At 39.2% G+C, this 21,584-nt stretch overlaps 1 protein-coding gene across 4 annotated transcripts in view; it reads right to left on the bottom strand.

The window, feature by feature from the left end:
• Slc4a7 (solute carrier family 4 member 7) overlaps nucleotides 1-15,316 on the bottom strand; it is a 100,024-nt gene extending 84,708 nt beyond the window's left edge. For all 4 annotated transcript variants that reach the window (XM_026406039.2, XM_026406033.2, XM_077796246.1 and 1 more), the window contains exon 1: nucleotides 15,055-15,316. In XM_026406039.2, coding sequence (XP_026261824.2) covers nucleotides 15,055-15,102 — 48 coding nt within the window. In that variant the 5' untranslated portion in view covers nucleotides 15,103-15,316. The remainder of the gene's footprint in view (nucleotides 1-15,054) is intronic.
• Between the last annotated feature and the right edge of the window lie 6,268 nt (nucleotides 15,317-21,584).

Genomic DNA, 21,584 nt, shown 5'->3' on the forward strand with positions numbered 1-21,584 from the left:
CAACAGCACCCCAGGCTGGCCAAACCATTACACATGGCCTTTGGTGGACATTTCAGATTCAAATCAAAACATCATGTTTAAAAATACAGCACTGCATAAATTTAAGTGATTACAATAATATATGTATTTAAAGAATAGTTTCTAATTATAACCCAGGAAATATCTCCACAAATTATATTAGGAAAAAAAAGAAATTATAAATGCAACAAATTGAGAAGACCCTACCTGCATGGTTTAACACTTTTAAATTAATATTTTTCAGAGTTAATATCAAAAGGTTTTCATGCAAGATTAAAGTCTGTGTTTTTAAAAAAACTTATATTAGCCTAAAATTAAGACTACATACTAAAAAATTATAGTTATGCATATCTAGTTCAATTTGTCGACCAGTTTATTTTGGCTGCAGATAAAATATTATGTTCTAGAACCAGAATGACTAAATTCAAATCCTGGCTCTTGCATTCACTAGCTAGGTAGACCACTTAACCTCAGTGTATCTAGATTGTTTACTATCTGTAGAGAGTAACAATACTTGCAACTGATTGCCTATAAAATCAATAAGATATTGAACACAACAAGTTTAGAAAAGTTCCAGGCAAAAAAATAAGCATTTTATTAAAACCAGATATTAGTACCATTCTACTATTTTTTTCATTTTTACTGCTCATATTAGGTTTATATTTTATATTTAAATGAAATAATTTATTCTATACTATTCACTTTCATTTCCCAACTCATTTAGAAGTTTCATATGCAAGATTTTAGCAATTCTGTCTGTATATAACAGATGCTTAGTGATACCTGTATGTGATGATAAAAGCAAAACACAATATTCCACGCTAGAAATACTTGAATGATCAAGGCAAGTCACATATAGCTTCTTTGGGGGTTAGGGGGGACGCATTTACTGGGAACTAAACCTAGGTGCTTTACAACTGAGCTACAGTTCCAGTCTTCCTTCCTTCATTCTTTCCTTCCTTCCTTCGTTGATTTGGGATCAGGTACTACTGAATTACTAAGCGTCTTGCAAAGTTTCTGAGGCTAGCCTCAAACTTGGGATCTTCCTGCGTCAGCCTTCCAAGTTGATGGAATTAGAGGCACACATCACCATACCTTGCCAAGTATAACTTTTATTTGCCCTAATTTGAAGAACTGTGTCTTCAAATCTTCGGTATCGAGAAAGGAAAAACAAAACAAACAAACAAAAAAAAAACACCAATTCAATCACAGACAGGACACTACTGTCACTTGCCTTTCATGTGTAACTCCCAGCAACATGGAGAGAAGAATATACAGCTGTGAAATATAATCAAAACCTGAATATAAAGATTTAGCACCAATCCCACCCCCCACCCCCCAGCCCCCCACCCCCGACACCAGGTGATTACAAGGTGAATGCCACAGTACACAGTTAGCGCCAAAGTCACAGGCTTATTCAATACAAATGTTTTCCTAGTTAATTTATACAACTGTGTTACTAAAATTATAATATGCATTATTTTAAATATCCATGTTGTTTTTGCATTATCAGCCAATTCTTCAATTAGACAAAACATTTAAGTGCAATTTATAACTACTTGAATCATTTGCATATTTGTGTGTTGAGATATATTTATATGTTTCAGAGATTTTTTTTAAACTAGCCTTCTACAAGACACTTACATTTATTCTCTTATTTACTCTGTCATCCAACAATATTTATCAAGTGCCAAGGACACAGTATTCCAGAAATGAGAAAAAGTCCAGTATGTTCAAATAACTAGTAAAATAAGTTGGGTATAATTGCAATGTAGAACAGGAGGGAAAAGCAGTACAACAGAAAGAGGTGGAGAAGGGAGACAGTGCAGGCTCATCCTGAGAGCAATGGACTGCAGACAGGGGAATGACACGCAGCACTGTGTTTCTGCAAGGCAACGCTGTAGGTAATTATGTGTGGAAGCTGGAGGCCAAGGAGAAAGTTACTGCAGTATTTCAGGAAAAAGAACAAGAAAATTAGGCCTAACCTATATGGTCAAAGGACTTGAAGAGAGGCAGACTGACTCAACATGGTTAGGATGCTGAATATACTGGATTTCGAGTTTGGATGAAGGGAGAGAAAAAAAACCAAGGATGCTGCTCACATTTCAACCACTGAGCAACCAAGTGAGTAGTGGTTTTATTCACCAAGGAAGGAAATGCAAAAGGAAGAAAAGGTTTGATAAGTTCTGTTGAAGATACGCTGAGGTATCCAGGAAAGAGTTTCTCCTGATGCTAAAGCAGGCAAAATACTGAAGTAGGTGAAATATTTACCAGGATTGAGGAGTAAAGGGAAGCAGCCTGAAGAGAGCAGAAACATTGAATGTAGAAAATAGGAGATTAGAAAAACACAGGAGTAACCATGTTTGTGTTGTGGCCAGATAAAAACATGAATTCACAGAGTCAATCTATGACACTATGTATGACTTAATTTTTTCAGCTGTTTTGAGCAATCCTCCCTCATAAACCTAATTATTAAGGATTAGGGACTTAGTAAAATGTTGAATACAGATAAGCACAATAATTACTGACCTCAAATAACAAAAAAAAGACAGAAGATAAGAACTATGGATTCTGAGCTAGACAAGAAAGAAAGTGGAGGCAGCAGACAGGAAAAATAAGGGCACAGTCCTACCTAAATAGGTTCTAAGAAACAGGATTATGGTAATAGTAGAGAAAGAGGGATGAAGGGGAAAAGTAGAGTGTAGTGAGACCTGGATATCTAAATTTAGGAACAGGGATAGAGAGGCACTCCCAGGAGATAAGACCATGACAGTACAGAATGAAAATGTCCTAAGAGGTGAGAAAAATCAACAAACTGAAAGGATGTGATGGTAAATAAGGTAGATCACTCACAAGCACTCTTAAATAACCCAAGATAGTAACAGGCCTTAGCCTGGCAAATCTACAAAAGACTGAGAATCAGATGTTGACATCCATGATCAGGAGTGAACAGAGGAAGTGAGAAATACATACACCGTCCTAATACTAGGTTCCATTGAAAACTTCTCCCACAGTCATCAAAAGCTCAAACATACTAATTACACTTGAAAACCTCTTAAAGGAGCCAGATGCAATGGCACATACCTGTAATCCCAGCAACTTGGGAGGCTAAGGCAGAAGGATCACAAGTTAGAGGCCTTAGCAATTTAGCAAGACCCTAGTTCAAACTAAAAACTAAAAAAGGACTGGGGATGGGCTGTGGCTATGGCTCAGTGGTAGCATGCTTACCATGTGTGAGGCACTAGGGTCCATCCTCAGCACCACATAAAAATAAATAACTAAAATAAAAGTATTGTGTCCATTTACAAGTAAAAAAATAAATTCAAAAAACAAAAAAGGACTGGGATGTAACTCAGTAGCAAAGTAGCCCTGGGTTCAATTCCTAGGACTACTTACATAAAGCTGAAAATGTTATTATTTTTTATAAAAATTTTCTCAATGAACAAATTTACTCCTCTACTCAGATTATTCTATTTACTGTAGATGTGGAGAGAAGCAGCCATCTCTAATCACCTGAAACTCACCGCCAACAAAATACAATCTCAAATAACACCTATTTGAAGTTCACAATCATAATAGAAAAGCACTGGCATATAAAATAATCCCTTAAGGCTAATACATCCAATATTCATTACATAAGCTTTTAAAGCAATTTATTGCTAAGTCAGTGCCATTAGCAGATGGTAGTGAAACAAGTTAACATATAAAAATTGAACCAATGACCAGGAATAGTGGTGCACACCTATAATCCCAGAGACTCAGCAGGCTGTCAGGAGGATCCCAAGTTCAAGGCCTGCCTCATCAACTTGGTAAGGCCCTAAGCAATTTAGACCCTTTCTCAAAAAAAAAAAAAAAAAAATTAAAAAAGGTTGGGGATGTGACTCAGTGTTAAGTGCACCTAGATTTAATCTCCAGTATAAAAAAAAATTAAACCAATGATATAAAATATGCGACTCACAAATAAGATGAAACTATGAACCTTTTCCAAAGTATAATTTATCATGATCAACAGAACAACAAGGAACTATCTTATGCCTACTCTGCCAAGCACTCTGCTAAGCTCTTCTGTCCTGCAATACCCTGTACACTAATTTTGAAGGCTCAACGGTATTTAAAAAGGTCCAGTAAGATCTCATCAACAGAATTAAGCTCTCTAGCAATCTCAGATATCAGAAAGCCTAGACTCAGAAGGCAGTCTGAGGAAGTAAATATTGTGTCCAGAGGGTATGTAGGGGAGCTAATAGATAACCCTTCCTCCATCCTCGCTTAATAACTATATAGTTTGACTTATCTGTAACAAATCTATAGCAGATACATTCAATGAAGAGAAAAATAGTTAAAACAGATAAATTGTTTAAAACAGCTTAAAGTTAGTTATAGTACGTTGTATTTTCAAAAGGAAAGACATCACATTTTAAATATTTTAAAGGAAAATAACTGTATTATGCTTTAGGCTTCTAAACTATTTATCAAATTGTAATGATATTCTTTAACATCTGATGCTTAAAGGCAGAGTAAGTTCAGTGGTAGAATACTTTGCCTAGTATGAGCAAAGCCCTGGGTTCAATTCCTAGTACCACAAAAAAAAAAAAAAAAGAAAGAAAAAAGAAAGAAATGCTTAAAGCAATAAACCAATTTCTAATTCATGCTCACAGCTTTCCAAAGAATATTCCAACACCAAGGTTTAAAAATAGTCGGGACTTTCTATTCCGTATTTCCTCAATCTGTAAACTAATTCCTTTAGAATGTTGCTTAATGTCCTTTAGAATGTAAGAGCACAGGATGATTATTAATATCAAGTTCCAAGAGAGACATACAGCATTTGATACACATTATTTTCCCTAATCACTGGAAAAAATCTAAAGAGATTAAGTAAAATAATTCTCATTGTACAGATGAGAAAAGTGAGGTTAAAGATGTCAGCAGCGCAAGGCCACCTGGTGGCAGAGTGGAGGTAAGGAACTCAGGTGTCTCTGAAACCCAACATGGGCTTTTACATCTAAGTTGTGCTACCTCCGGATTTTACCCTGCTTTGAAAATAAGGGTCTGGGTTTGTGTGGTTATTGACTCTCCCATTACTAACCAAAAATGACTTAACAAAATAAAATGAAAGACCAAATGAAGGCCAATTTTTAGTTTGAATGAATCCATTATTGCTTTGCTAATAAAAGAAAGACCAATTTGCCCGGAAACAAAAACTCATAACAGAAATTTATCCTGAGGACGCTGCTAATGGCAGTGTAAAAATGGATAAGGAAGCTCCTTGTGGACAAGTTATAAGGTCATTTGGGAACTATTATCCACAGCACAAAAATAAGTACTCAATATTATTGAACAGAGCCTATTAAACAGTGCATTTGGCTAGTTCTAGCACCTGTACAAACACACATGGACAGGGAAATTAGGGAGCAGACTCCAAGAAGAATAAGGGCCCACAAACCTAAAATCACATGACTTAAACGCATGAGAAAAAAGAAAGTTCCATTATATAATAATTCGAAATTATACTATAGCACAATTTCAATATAGTAGCTGATAACTGATCTGGGATTTCAAATTCCTCTTTTTGTCATTATAATTATGTACATTAAAAGTCACTGCTAGGGCTAAGGTTGTGGCTCAGTGATGGGATGCTTGTCTAGCACATATGGGACACTAAATTCCATCCTCAGCACCATAAATAAATAAATAAATAAACGAATTTTTAAAAGTCATTGTTAAATGGATTCTACTGCCATGTATAACTAAAAGAAAAATAAGTAGTCACTGCTTCACATAAAGCAAAAATTATATAAGGATTTATACAGAAATAGTTTTCCAACAACCTAATTAAATGTATCTAAAAACTTATAAATATATTTCATAAAATTTTCATTTTACTGGTACTCAACACTCACTTGCCTAAAATCTTGGTTTAAAAAATTTATATATATATTAGCTGGAACATAATCCCAAGGTCTTGGGAGACTAAGGCAGAAGGATCACAAGTTTGAGGCCAGTTTCAGCAACTGAACAAGGCCCTAAGCAACTTAATGAGACCTTGTTCAAAATAAAATATAGAAAAGGGCTGGGATATATCTCAGTGGTAAAGTACCCCTGGGTTCAATTCTGAGTACGCCCCCCCCCCAAAAAAAAAAAAGTTAAATACTCTTACACTGGGGACTAGGGATATAGCTCACTGGTAGAATGCTTGCATAACATGCTTGAGGCTCTGGGTTCAACCCTCAGCACAGCACCAAAAAAATAAATAAAAGAAAACTTATTTGGAATCGATCCAAATTGCAAATTCACTATTTACTCAATATTCCCAACTCAATGGAATGAAGGCAATGAAGATTTTCTTCTACAAGCAGTTGTATCAAGTAAAGTAAGATATTTTTCTCAATGATTAAAATTAAAATTAAACCTTTAACTTATTTTTAGTTGATTAAACAATTAATGAGTCTATGATACCATCCTAACATTCATTCACTGAACAAGTATTATTTTTTCCTGAGAATTAAGCAATGACCCAAAAGAGTTTTATCACCAGTCCTGAGGGAATCTGGAGGCAAGACAGGAAATTTTCACTCAGCTATTAAATGTAATATTAGCAACTTAATTCACAAAATTTACAGTATTAAACACTTTTAAATATAGAGAGAAACACCTATAGTAAGCTTCAAATTAACTGAGGCAAACAGAGCTTTCTAGTATCATACTAGTAAAATTATCTAATATGGTTAAATATTTGATACTGACAAATAGGGATCTTTGATTAGTCTACAAAATGGAAGGCCAGGGGACGGTAAGTTCAAGGCCTGGAAATTTTCAGAAAATGCCTCTGTTGGTGCATTCACATTTGTAACGTAGGGATGATAATTGTCTAACTGAGATACCTAATAAAATAGATGGCTCAGAGCTGGCTTTCTCTAAAAAGTTAGTTACCTGTTCTCCACTGTCTTATACTGCAGCAAAGAACAAAACCATAAATCCTAGATTAAGTTCTGCATCAATATGAAAAATATGACATTCCTCCCGCCCAGTATGGAATGAGAAGAGGAGTGTGATAGGGTTAACTATTTCATCAAAGAAGCTGTAAATGCAGGACACAGTGAACCACAATCATAATCCCAACTATTCAGGAGTCTGAGGCAGGAGAATCAGTAGTTCTAGACCAATCTGGGTAATACAGCAAGACCTGATCTCAAAAAAAAAGTTTCCCCAAGAGGCTGTAATTTGAATTTAACTGAGGTTTATATTCAAACTTAAACACAAAAATATTTTCAAGAAGTGGGGGGAAATCATCTAATATTTCCCCCAAATATTGGCTTCTAAAAATTGGCTAAATAGAAACTATATCTAGGGCTTATTTCTAACATCTTTGAAGTGATGGACATTACACATGGTACCTACATAACATCATAAAGAATGTATGATTTCAATGATGTCTTCCCACAGTACTACTCAGGGGTACAACCATTCCCATGAACTCAACTCCAGTGGTACCCTTGGTGCAAAAACAGGACAACTACGTGAATGGTGCCCCGTAAAAATGGGCCATAGTAATTTCAGCCAATGTAATAATATGGGTACATTCATGATCAAAAAGAAGTACAAAGACCACAAAGGAAAACTCTAGGCTGAAAAAAGTCTGAGAATAACCAAGCAACTATTTCCTTATACTGAGGGACCACATTTGTAACAACACCACCCCAGTCTCTTCCCACATCCTGCCTTCCCTTTATATGTCACTAATCTAAACAAACCCCTGGATAGGAAAGTGTTGAAAGTGAGGAGGATCAGGACATCAGTAACATACAAACTCAACATTTCCAAGGGACTCGTGCATTCACTATATAATTTAGTTAGACAAATAGCATGTGATTTTACTAAGAGGTATGTATTAACAACCTTAGTATTTATGGGATAACTTGGATAACATGAAAAATTAGGTAGATAATATACATTAGAACATACTAACAGTCATCCATATATCTTTTTGTGGAGTAGTTAGTATGCCAACCCACAGCATAAAACAATGTAAGAAATTATCCTATTTTTACTTAATAGCTAATGTTTTCATGGCTCAAAACTGAAAATAGTGTACAATAAAGCTTTGCTCCCACTCTTGTCTCAATCCCTACTCTCATGAACCCTTTATGGCAACATTTTAGTTTCCTACTATCTCCCTAGTGTATTGACACAAATACTAAAAAATACAAATACATACTTATGTTCCCATTAGAGAAAAGAAGTGTATAATACAAACTCACATCTTGCTTTTTTTGTTGTTGTTGTTATCAGTTCAGCATCCTCCATAACAGTACATCCTCATTCTTCATGAGCTATAGTATCACACAATGTGAATAGACCATACTCATTCAACCAGTGCTCTATCAGGTTGCTCCCAAAGCACCTTAAGTGATAAATTTTTCAAATCTAACTGTAACAAAATGAGTTCTAATTATAGAGAAAAAAATTGAATCTTCAAATAGATTTAGTCAGTATCACAGGAGTTGCTTTCTTAGACCCCTAACAATACAACATATTAATGACCTACTGCTTTACATATTTTCTAAGAACCACCCAGAAATACTAACTCACATGGCTGCATTCTCTTTTCAAAGTTAATCAATATGTTATATTCATTATTGGATTTCTCGGAGCCTTTAATATACTATTATACATTGTGAAATACCCCACATTTATCTGACTACAAAACAGTTTTTTAGCAGAATCACCTATAGATCTAGTTAGTATTCTGTGAAACAAACTAATGAAATGTGAGGTCAATGAATCACTAGTGACAACTATTTCAGTAAAATATAAAACTATGAACTTTTAAATAAGACATGAAGCCAAACTGAGTTAGTCTTTACATTCTTTAAATCAGGTGGTGGCATGCCCATAATCCCAGCAACTCAAGGGGCTAAGGCAGGAGAATCACAAGTTGGAGGCAATTCTCAGCAATTCAGCATGACCCTAAGCAACTTAATGAGACCATGTCTCAAATTTAAAAATATAAAGTAGCTGGGTGCAGTGGCACACACCTGTAATCCCAGCAGCTTGGGACACTGAGGCAGGAGTATTGCAAATTCAAAGCCACCCTCAGCAACTCAGTGAGGCCCTCAGCAACTTAGCAAGACCCTGTCTCTAACTAATATATAAAAAGGGGTGGGGATGTGGTTAAGTGCCCCTGGGATAAAATCCACAGAACAAAAAAAGAAAATTACATTCTTTAGCTGTTTTTTTAGATTATAAACCTCTTCAAACTGAATGTAAAGCTATTTGGCCCTCTTGCAGAAAGAATGCACACAAGCAGAAAATTTTTCAGTTTCTGGGGATTCATGGACCCTTGAGGCCCATCCACAGAATTCAAGGTCATCTATTTTTTAAAAGGAATTTTAACTAGACAGTGCCATATTATCTATGGCACCATTAATACTCCAAATACAAGGATACAACCCAGAGCACTTCTCATGCAAAGTTAATGAAAAAACAGAATTCATTATAAGATTTACTGTGGTACAAAGCAAAGCATACTCACAAGGATCATATTTAACAATTAATCATCAAGGGAAAAAAAATCTATAAGAACTGTTACAAGGGACTGTAGTCTAATTTTTACGAGATAACCTCATATTTCAAATAAATTAAGATTTTTACAGGCTGAAGAAAATTGACTTTTAATTCATTCTAGACAATATGAAAATAAGGATTTTTTTTTTCTTTTTTTGACTCAGGACCTCACCATGTTGCACAGGCTGCCCCTGAATGCCTGAGCTCAAGCAGTCCTCCTGCCTCAGCTTGCCTAGTAGCTGGGCACCATTCTCACCACCATGCCCAACTTCAAAAATTTTTTTGGAGCGCAATATATTTCATATTCAACAACAGCAGCTACTAAAAAATAATCTTGTGCACACCTGTGATCCCAGCGACTTGGGAGGCTAAGACAGGAGGACTTCAAGTTCAAGGCCAACCTCAGCAACTTAGGGAGACCCTATCTCAAAATAAAAAGGATTGGGGTATGTAGCTCAGTGGTGAAGGGCTCCTGGGTTAGAGCCTCAGTAACCACCTACCCCCTAAAAAATACTGCTACAAATTTTAATGTGGCAGCCCTGCATGTTGGTGTACTACTTAATCCTGTTACTAGGGAGGATACAGCAGGAGGTCACAAGTTCAAGGCTAGCCTTAGCAACTTAGCAAGACCCTGTCTCAAAATAAAACAAAAAGGGCTGGAGATGTAACTCAATGCTTGCCTAGCATGTGCAAGGATCTCAGTTCAATCCCCAGCACTGTAAAATAAAATTAAAAATTTTCAATCCCCAGCACAGAACAACAAAATTGAATTGAAGGTGGCAATATGAATGCCCAGATGCAATAAGGAAAAAAAAAAAAAAAAACAACTGGGAGTTTCAAATGTAAATCAAAGAAATCCCAGGCATGATTACAACTCACATCTGGTCTTGACAGTAGTAAAAGAGGAAGGTCAGTGAGAGTTGAAACTCAACCCAGGCTTCTCTCATCAAGCTTCATGCTACCTTGCAGTGCCTAAAGAAGGCATCCATAGAATTCATACTCTCCAATTCACCTTCTGCACTTCCTGACACAACTTTCTCCCTCCACCTAACCAAGCTCCACCCACTCATAGCAAATACGGTGGGTTGAGACAGGGTCTCACTGATTTTACAATGTTCTCAAATTGTAAAAACTCAAGCAGGAGGATCTCAAGTTCTAGGCCAGACTGGGCAATTCAGTGAGACCCTATCTCAAAATTAAATTTAAAATATGCATGATAGAATACAAACATTGCCGGACATGGTAACACACACCTGTAATCCCAGCAATTTAGGAGTTTGAGGCAAGTTCAAGTCCAGCCTAAGCAATTTAGCCAAACTTTGTCACAAAATAAAAGGTTAACAATAACAACAACAAAAAAGGCTGGGTATGTGGCTCAGTGGCAGAGCACCTACGGGTTCAATCCTCAATACAAAAAAAAAAAACACGCAAATATGTATCATAACCACATCATTTTCCTACTCTCAAGTACTGAAGAAAGTACTTGGCCACTCTCATAGCAGTCATTTGAAGATATGTAGTCCATGGAAGAAAAGAATCATTAAATCAGTCAATATGGCTCTGTCCTCGTCAGCTAACCCTCTGCCTTCCAGAAGAATGTTAAAGGCAACACTACTAGACCTGTAACACAATGTCAACCATAGGCTTCTTGGTGGTTTACCACATGCATAATTACAAGTAATCCTCAATGTTCTCAAATTGTAAAAACTCAACAAAATGTGCAAAAAAAAAAAAAAGGAGGCAAATCTCAATGTAAACTAGAACGTTGGAATGACTTTATTATCATACATGCTCATCGCAAAACTGAAAATAGTGCATGAACAAAAAAAATAGGAACTGCTGAAGCAACCATAATCACCAAGAGGAAACTACAATATAAGTCAAAATGATGCTTGGCATGGTGGCGCATGCCTGTAATCCCAGTGGCTTGGGAGGCTGAGGCAGCTGGATCCCAAGTTCAAAGCCAGCCTCAGCAACTCAGGGAGGCCCTAAGCAACTTAGCTAGCCTCTGGCTCAAAATAAAATGTATAAAGGACTGGGGATGTGGCTCAGTGGTTAAGCATCTCTGGGTTCAATCCTCAGTACCAAAAAAAAAAATCATAATCAAAATGACATTGATCCATAACTAACCTGTAACATTCACCTCATGAAACACCTGAATGCTCCTTTATAAAAATGACCCATTTTGTCAGCTGCAGATCTGATCTACTTTAAGATATTTGTGGTAAGACACAATAAGAAAGGGGAGGGAAAGAGGAAGAAAAACAACCCTTTACCGGATGTTGACAAGTGTAACTACCAAGGTTTTAGAATATATTGGTTAGCACACCACATACCACTAAAATAATATACCAGTTTCCTCCAGTGCCAGGTTATTTTGGCTTTCAATTTTAACCTACTCAACTAACAGGAGTTTAGTGTAACAAAACTAAAATATACCCTAAGCTCTCTTGAAAGAAAACCTGTCTAACTCCCAGTTCCAATTACCTAAAAAACAATTCTTCAATCCAACTTAACTGTTCTGCAGTTTCATTTGGAGAGATGACAGATTTGTTGTCTCTCCCTTTCCTACAACTCCATGAACTGTGGCCCAAAGATACCAAGAATAATGCAAAAAGGTAATAATGATAATGGTTATGCCTGGGGTGCCATGTCTCTAGAGCTATCGACCAGTATCCCAAAGAAAATGCTTACTTGCAGGTACACATAAACCTTTCATTTTAGCCATCACCAATAAATCCAAATTGAGTTAATATCTTTCATCTAACAACTTTAAGTATTTCTAATAAACTCAAGAAATGTTTTAACTGGTACTTATAAATGACATGTAAATGCTATCACTGTGTTCACTCCAAATGCCAAAATAAATTCATTGAAGGCAGGACCTTTCCTATCTTGTTTATTTCCCTAGCATCTGGCACCCATGAGATACTTAATATCCACAAAATGAAAGAAATAACAACAAATTCCATGGTACAGTTCCAAAATTTCAGTAGTAACAGAATTACATTAAATCATGTACACCTTAAAAGAAAGATTATTTGCTAAAACTTAGCAATCTTTTAAATAGTAATCTATTATAACAGAATTTAACCTGTACTAGAAAATAAGACTGTCATCAATTGTGACAGCTACAATGATGAGTTTTCTACCAAAGCAAACAAAACGTGCATGTTTGTAAGATAAATGCCTTTCTTCCTCATTGCCATGAGTGAAACCAAAGAATGCAGAAGAAACCTTAGAGCCTAAATTATGGAACAGATGGGCTCCACTTTGAGTAATATAAACTGCCATCAATTTATTCAAATTATTTGCATAATTTCAAAGATGACTTTTTACTAATATAAATTTATTCCTATTTTTTAGCTATGCTAAGCAGTCTATGAGTTAAGTTATGACTGACAAATATCATAATCTCACTGATGACTTTCATTTACCAGGAAAAAATGAGTAAGGAAAGATTAAAGTTGTGTTTTTGTTTTGTTTGTTTGTTGGCACTGGGGATAGAAACCAGGAGCACTTTACCATTGAGCTACTTAAACCAGTCCTTTTTTATAAGGAGCCAGGATCTTGCTAAGTTGCCAAGGATGTCCTTGAACTTGGTATTCTCCTGCCTCAGCCTTTCTAGTTGCTTGGATTACTGATTGTGTGCCAGCATACCAATATTCCTCTCCAGTTTTCAAATCATACTATTTCTTGTTCCTCTGTTCCATTTTTAGGCTGATAGCTTGCTATATTTGAGTTCCATTATTGATTTGTATAGATCACTATAGCCAAGTCTTACTTTCCACAAGATTTAAGAGGTACATCTTCCAACTCTCCTCCCTGCCACAACTTCAACAGCTATCGAGAATTCCTTTGCCATTTGCTGCATACACAAACCACACATACACACACACACCTCCCTTGAATATAACTTCTATGAGAGAGAAGAAGCTGGTTCTGTTTTGTTGGACACTACAGAATAGGTCGTAAATAATTGGTTTACATTGAATGAATGAATGATTTGGAGGGCAAGGGTCTTCTTACATGCCGCTTCTGCTAAGCAGGTAATATGTAAGAACACATGAATTTCTGTCCAGCTTTATAAAAACTCAGATGCAAATAATAAAGCTAAGAACATGCAACAGTGTATTTGATACACACCTTTAGAAAAGGTGCTATACAACAGTTTATTCAAAGACTACAGAAAGAATTACAGAAAAATTCCATAGGAGCTTCCACTTTTCCATTACTATCAACGAGAAGGATCTTCCCAACAACCACTGCTATATGACTTCCCTGTCTGGAAACAGTTTTCCGCTACATTTAGAAATATGAACATTCTGAAATAACGAATGACTCCTTCCCCAGGCCTTGACAATAATCTTAAAATTAAAGGAGGGAGGAGACAGGTTTAAGGAAAACTCAAATAAAAACACGTGAAAAGTGATTTTCCTGTTAGTTGTGAAAGACTGGAAAATTTTTCCTGCAACTTTCTCTCCTTGGCTGGTCAAAGTAATTGGAAGCAGGAAAATTTCTAACATGTCCTTTGAGTCACCAACTAGGAAGAGAATCAGAACCATGGGGGTACATGTGCTCCACTTAAAAGCAGGAAGTGAGTCTGTTTCTTGAGGATGGGCCACTCGTCCATCATCCCAATGAGAGGTATAACCTTTTGGAAATTTGCCCCCACTCCCCTCTAACCCTAAATTCAAAGCCAGCCTCACTGGGACACGCGATTTTCCCAGGCTCCTGAAGCGGAGCAGCACAAGGGGCTCGGAACACTGTCACCCTTCTCTTTCTACTTGGCCTGCGACAGGAGGATACTCCTCCAATTCTTGCCAGAAGAGGAGGAGGCAGACCCGGCAGTCAACAGGGAAAAGAAGCCTTGGCCGCGAAGGAAGATGACTTGTCCACGCGGCCAGAGAACTCACCGAACAAAGCACACCATGGACCGGGTGGGGAAGCTCAGAAAAAGGAGGAAAGATTCACACCAGTTCTTCCCACTGCCTGGGACAAGAGACAGGTGAAGTCGGGGTCCTCCTTAGGAAAAGATGGGTTTTCCAGGGGCTAATCTGAACTCCAGCGCCAAAGCAACCTGAACCGCGACCCCAGCTAGAAAGAACACCGGAAAATAGGAGATGAGCGTGCGGAGAGAAAGGATGGAGTGGTCGCGGTCACTGCGGGCCCCGCGGGTGGCTGGGTCTCGCAGGAACCGGGCGTAGGATGCCCTTAGCGAGGATGCCGGTGGCGCGCAGCCCGCCGCCCCGACTGGGCCTCCCAGGCGCCGCCGCCCGCCCCCTCGCACCCGCGCCCCGGGCGGCCACACAAAGGGGATGGCGAGGCGCGCCAGCCGCCGGGAGTCGGAGGGGGCCCGGGACCAAGTGGCCGTAGCGCGACGCTTGCCGCACCCCCGCCTTTGTCTGCCTCGCTCAGCACCCTGCCCCCGCCGGGGAGCCCCGCCGCCCGCGGCGCCCTCACCCTGCTGGTTACCCGGGTGAGTAGCGGTCTCATCTGTTCGCCGGCCCCATCCGCCTCCATGGCCGGCCCGCCAGCCCGCGGCGGCCGCTACAGTGCTGCCCCGCGCGCTCCGCCAGCCGCAGCCGCTGCCGAATCCCCGGCGCGCGAGAGGGAACGAACGTGCGTCCGTGCGCGAGGCGCGCTCCGGGAGAGCCTGGCGCTGGGCTAGGAAGCCGCAAGGCGCGTGTATCCGCGCGGCGGCCGCGGGGTGGCTAGCGCAGGGGAGTGAGGCCACGGCGCGGAACGTGGAGCTAGAACTGAGCGAGCGCAGCACGGAGCGAGGAGGAGGAGGTAGCGCGTAGGGCTGGGGGCGGGGCCGGAGGCCGTGACGCGATCGGCGCCAGGGACGCCCCGGCACGCCCCCGCGGCACGCCCCCTGCCAGTTTGGCACCGCCAGCCTGCTCTGCGCGCCCGCGGGCCCCGCCGGGAGGCCACCCGGAGGTGGGGCGGGGGTGAGACAGATGGACATTTGTCTTAGCCAATCGGAGGCTCGCAAGGATCCTCACCCCCCCAACCCCTCCCCACACACACACGCACACCGCCCCCCCAGGCCCCGCCCCTCTTTGTAAAAACTTAATTGACCGAGGCCTAGAGTCTAACTAGTTTTTCGGGTCGGAAGCTCCCCTGACATTCGGAAGTGGGGTGGGGGGTCACTACCTCCCCTGGTTCTGACCACATGTTTTACAGGAAGGCGGAAAGTGGAGCCCCCTCCCCTTCCCTTTCAAGGAACTTGTGGGTCTTCAGGACTCCTGCAAATTTTTTTTTCTGTCTGTACTGTAGGCATAAACTCCAACTCTGTGTCTGTGAAGGAAGGGTACACTTAGCCAGGTATCTTCATGTGTTTTCCCTGCTCAAGTGCAACACTACAGCTCCCGCACTCTTGAGTCCTCCCCATAGGGCACCTCTCAAGTTACCCATATCTGTACTTGGAGATGATCAAGGAAACTTTCACACAGCATCATTGAAGAATTAAGTGACTATCTATCATGAATGTGCTTGCCACATAGCATGTTTCTTATTGTCATTGTTAACAGGGTTCTCTTCTTTTTTAGTTAAATAAAGATAATAAAAGTTTTAGTTGAGAAGAGCTGAATCCAGTTACAGAAGGAAACAAATATGCATACCAGAGGATCTGGACCTCACATCATGTCCATCTCTAACAAGATAATTAGTAAAGCCCTTTGTCATCAATAATTAACTAAGTTTGTTGGATGGCCCATTGCTGATTTGGGTCCTAAATCTCTTTTGTTCTAAATTTCCCAGAGACTTACAGTTAGGCTGTCATATATTGTTCACTAACTATACAAAAAGTAGTTATGCTTCTGTTAGTACTAGCTACCATTTAAAGGTATATTTAAAGGCCTACAATTAGGGACTGTGACATTTTGCAAGCATGTTTCATCTCTAATCCTCACAATACCACAAAATATGTTTGCTCTGGTTTGAATGTGTCTCCAGAAAGCATATTTTGGAAACTTAATCCCAAATGCAACCATATTGAGAGGTGGAGCCTAAGGAAAGGTGTTGAGCTCACAAGGGCTCCAACTTCAACGGTGGATTAGTGATGATTATAAAAGGGCTTGAGTCTGCAAATTCTGTTTCTCTCTCATACATGCTCTTCTGCCCTTCTGCTTTCAGAAACGGGGAAGCCACAGGAAGAAGACTCTCACCAGATATAGCCCTTCGACCTTAAACTTCCCAGCCTCTAGAAATGTGAAAGAATGAATTTCTTTATAAGTTACCCAGTCTGTGTTATTATGTAACACCAACACAAAATGGACTAAGACGAAGTTGCATCCCCATTTTACTGACAAAGAAGCTAATGCTCACAGAAATAACAGGTTTTAGTTTCTATCAAGTAGAACTTTCTATCATACCATTTTAATGCCTTGCTAAATAAAGTGGAACAGCTGGACATGATGTCACATGCCTGTATCCCAGCAGCTCAGGAGATTGAGGCAGGAGGATTGTGAGTTCAAAACCAGCCTCAGCAATTTAGCAAGGCCCTAAACATCTCAGGAAGATCCTCTAAGTAAAATATTTAAAAAGGAGCTGGGGATGTGGCTCAGTGGTTTAGTGCCCCTGAGTTCAATCCCCCGTAATAAAGGAAGGAAGGAAGGAAGGAAGGAAGGAAGGAAGGAAGGAAGGAAGGAAGGAAGAACAACCTTAAAGAAAAAGAAATGATAGTGCAGGCATGATGGTGCATGCTTGTAATCTCAGCTACTCAGTAGACTAAGGTAAGAGGATCACAAGTTCAAGCCAGCCTGGACAATTTAGCAAGACCCTGTCTCAAAATAAAAAAATAAAAACAGCTGGTGAGGTGGCTTAGTAGTAGAGTACCTCTATGTTCAATCCACAGTACCATGCACACACAAAAAAGAAGCAACAATGAAAAAGCATAAGACAGAAAAAGAAAAGAGAGAGGTGGGAGCAGGAATATCTCCTAAAGCTTTTTAAGGCATCAGTCATATGTGACTATACCATCATTCTCAAAGTGAGTATAATTTATATTGAAGAATGTGGTTTGGTCTCTCATACAAAGCAATATCTCCCCATAAAACCATAATTAGTATATACAGAACAACCTCTGTTCCCTTTTCTCTGCTTGATTTTTTTTTGCATAGCACTTATCTCCTCATAACATTCTATATATTTTATGCTTTATTTGGCTTATCATCCATCTACACACACATACAAAGAGAGAGAGGAGAGACTAATGAGTGCTCCAAAGTTTTGTGTGGGCAGCAATTAATTGTTTTGTTATCATATCCTTAATGCCTACAAGAATGCTCAGCCCTTATAAACTCTCAGTACATGGGGTCATTGAGCAAATATACAGGTGGGACACAACTTCCATTCTTCTTAAAACCGTAAGAGCATCATGGGTGATGGTTGAGCCTGTGGTCAAGAACAATGCAGGAGCCAAGACCCTGGCTACCAGAGGACAAAGTAATAAACAGCCAACTTGAAATAAAAATATATGCTCCTCAGATCTTGCTAAATAATGAGGGTTTCTCTTCATCCATCTTGTAAAATGGAAAAGAAATGAATTCATGGTTTATTGAATCTACAAATAGTTTTGAATGACTTCTGTAGTGCCATATACTTTTTTTTACTCTTCATTTCATCCCAACTGCTAGAGGAAGAAGGTAGTAAAGGTCTGAATTATAGAATTTATTACTCTCAGTTACCCAGTTGGTCCAAGCTCTGCCAAAATTCATCCTGAGGTGATGGTATAGTGAGTAAAGAAGACATTGAGGCCAGGTGTGGTGACACATACCTGTAATTCCAGCAATTTGGGAAGCCAAGGCAGAAGAGGTCATAAGTTCCAAGTCAGCCTCAGCAACTTAGCAAAGCCCTAAGTAACTTAGTGAGACCCTGTCTCAATATAAAATATTAAAAGCTCTGGGGATGTGCCTCGGTGGTTAAGCATCCATGAGTTCAATGAGTACAAAAAAAAAAAAAAGATAAAATTGCTTTATGCAAATGTAGATGGCTATTGTGTTTCAAGGTGCTGAAAGGCAAATTGTTCTCCTAAGCATTTTAAATATTTTTTTTCTGAAATGTAGCACAGGGGAATATTTACTAAATAGATGTGAACGTGAACCCAAATTCATCATTAAAAATGAGCTGATGCCAGGTGCAGTGGTACACATCTGTAATTCCAGTGACTCAGGAGACTGAGGCAGGAAGATTGGAAATTGGAGGCCAGCCTCAGCAACTTAGTAAGACCCTGTCTCAAAATAAAAAATAGAAAGGGCTGGCATGTAACTCAATGGTAGAGCACCCCCCACCGGGTTCAATCTCCAGTACCATTAGAAAAAGAAAAAGTTGAGCTGGTAGTAACTAAAATCAATGAGTTTTAATTGCATCCTAAATTCAGGACACTTCCTGAGTTTCTGGAATAGTAGGTAATCCTAGCAGGGACTTGGCAAGATCTTCAGCCTGAGAAGTGAACCATCTTCCTGCAACACAGTTCTCCACCAGCCAACACAAAGACAAATAGCAGTTTCTTTGTCATTTTGAAAGCCTGAAACCATCTTTTTAAATTTTTTTTTTAGTTGTAGAAGGATACAATATCTTTATTTATTTGTTTGTTTATTTTTATGTGGGAGGATTGATAGGATTGATCCAAGCTTTCACGCCTGCGAGGCAAGTGCTCTACCACTGAGCTATAACCCCAGTCCCTGAAACCATCTTTAATCTTTAACAGGAGATCCTTTGATAACTATCTTCCTTGCTTCTTCATATAATTTAAATGTTTCTAGTCATCTGATCCTACAAGGTGCTAGGGGAAGAGAAAAAAGACAGCAGAAATAAATCGACAGCAGACAGATTTACAGGAGAAAATATCATTTTAATTACACACATATGCATGGGTATCCCACAAAACATGAGACTCAAAAGAGCCACATAATTGAAGTTTACATCGCATCCTGAGCTACAGAAAGGAAGAGGACTTAGGGTTAATAGGAGGGTGATGGGAGGAAATGTATAGTGAAGAATGTTTGTCTTGTTATGCAAATAGCCTCTCAGGTTAATAAAAGTAGCCAGAGAGCAGACTTGGAGAGAATAGGTAATAGTTTGTGTGTCTTCTATCAGCCTTCAGTGTCTTCTGTGAAGCAGCTAATCTTCTCTAGTTGATGAGATTCCAGGAAGAGGATTCATGACAAATGAGTTCATTCTGGGAGAATCTACCTTTTAGGCAGATAAGGGAACTTTAGAGAAAGCCCTTCTCTGCTTTTGGAGGGAGAAAGAGAACCAGAGAGGGCTGGGATTGTGGCTTAGTGGCAAAGCGCTGTATGAGGCGCTGGGTTCAATCCTCAGCACCACATGAAAATAAATAAATAAAATAAAGGTATTGTGTTCATCTACAACTGAAAAAAATATTAAAAAGGGGAAAAGAAAGAGAGAGAGAGAGAGAGAGAGAGAGACCAGAGACAAGAGAAAGGCAGAGCCCTTGGTGCTGAGACTGCTTTTGAGATTTTCAGTGTCCTTCAGTTTAAAACTCAGTGTGGGCCAGGCATAATGGTGCACACCCATAATCCCAGTGGCTCAGGACAGCTCAGGAGACTGAGACTGGAGGATTGCAAATTCAAAGCCAGCCTCAGCATCAGCGAGGTGCTAAGCAACTCATTGAGACCCTGTCTCTAAATAAAATTTAAAATTATAAAATAGGGCTGGGTGTGCGACTCAGTGGTTGAGTTTCCCTGAGTTCAATTCCGTTACGGGGGGGGGGGACGGAAAAATATAAAATAAAAAAAAAAATTAAAAACCTCAGTGTGGGCACATCCCTGTGATCTCAGCAACTCCACTTGTAAGGCTGGAAAAGATTGCATGTTCCAGGCCAGCCTCATCAATTTAGAGAGGCCCTGTCTCAAAAATAAAAACTTCTAAAAAAAAAGTTGGGGAATATAGCTCAGTGGTAAAGCATCCCTGAGTTCAATTCCCAGTTATGATAAATAAATATTCAGCATGCCAAAGTGCCAAATGGGGGTATCATTTTCTGAAACTAGCAAAGGAAAACTAAAGTCTTTGGAATAGTGATTTCAAGAATAGCTTGTGCATCCTCAATCGGGGAAAGACAAATGGAAAAATGTGTAAATAATCATTGTTCTTTATTTCGTAGGCTAGGCATATAGATAAATTTTCCAAAATAAATAAATAATAATAATAAAAACCTAGTCCCTAATCTGGTGGAATTCAGAGTGGAAGAGATTGATAGGGTACACTAATATCAACAATGTATGTCATGGGATAAGCTTTGCTGGCTCTGGGAGGGAAAGGGGCTGTCCACTGTGGAAGACGTATATCAAAGTGTATGGAAAAACTACAGCGAAATACAATAGATTTAAATTGATTCAAGATGGATGATGGCATATGGGATATAACATGGAATATATTTGGTCTTTGTTCCTGCTTCCTGTCACAGAGCTTTGTAAAGCCTTTAGAATTTCTTGAGTCATGCTACTGTTCTTTTGTTATTTAAAACAAACCACTTTGATAATTGCCTGAGCTTAAAATCCTGAGCTCACCTAGAATGGAGTTTAAGATAATCTCAGAATAGGGCCAAGTCACCAAAAACAACAACAAAAACAAGTGATTGGAGAATCAAAGGGCTAGCATTTTCATCCTCACTCACTACCTCTGGAAGGGGTGGTGGGCTAGGTCAAACTCTGTAACCTCCACAATTTAGTAAGACCCTGTCTCAAAATAAAAAAATAAAAAGGACTGGGGATGTAGCTCAGTAGTACAGCACCCTGGACTCAATCTCCAGTACCAACTGGAAGGAAGGAAGGAAGGAAAGAAGGAATAAAACCTCTGAAACAACAAGGTTTGATGAATTTCCACATTGCTGAATATGTGGAGGTTCTCCAAGAAGACATGAAATCTCCAGGCTTCAACCCTGATACCTTGCACTATTCATCTCCATCTGACTGTCCAGTTGTATCCTTTGTAAAACCTTTTATAGCAAACTGGTAAATTGGGTGTTCCCTGAGTTA

This window comes from Urocitellus parryii, chromosome 3 (assembly GCF_045843805.1).
Source record: "Urocitellus parryii isolate mUroPar1 chromosome 3, mUroPar1.hap1, whole genome shotgun sequence".
NCBI classification, from domain to species: Eukaryota; Metazoa; Chordata; class Mammalia; order Rodentia; family Sciuridae; genus Urocitellus; species Urocitellus parryii.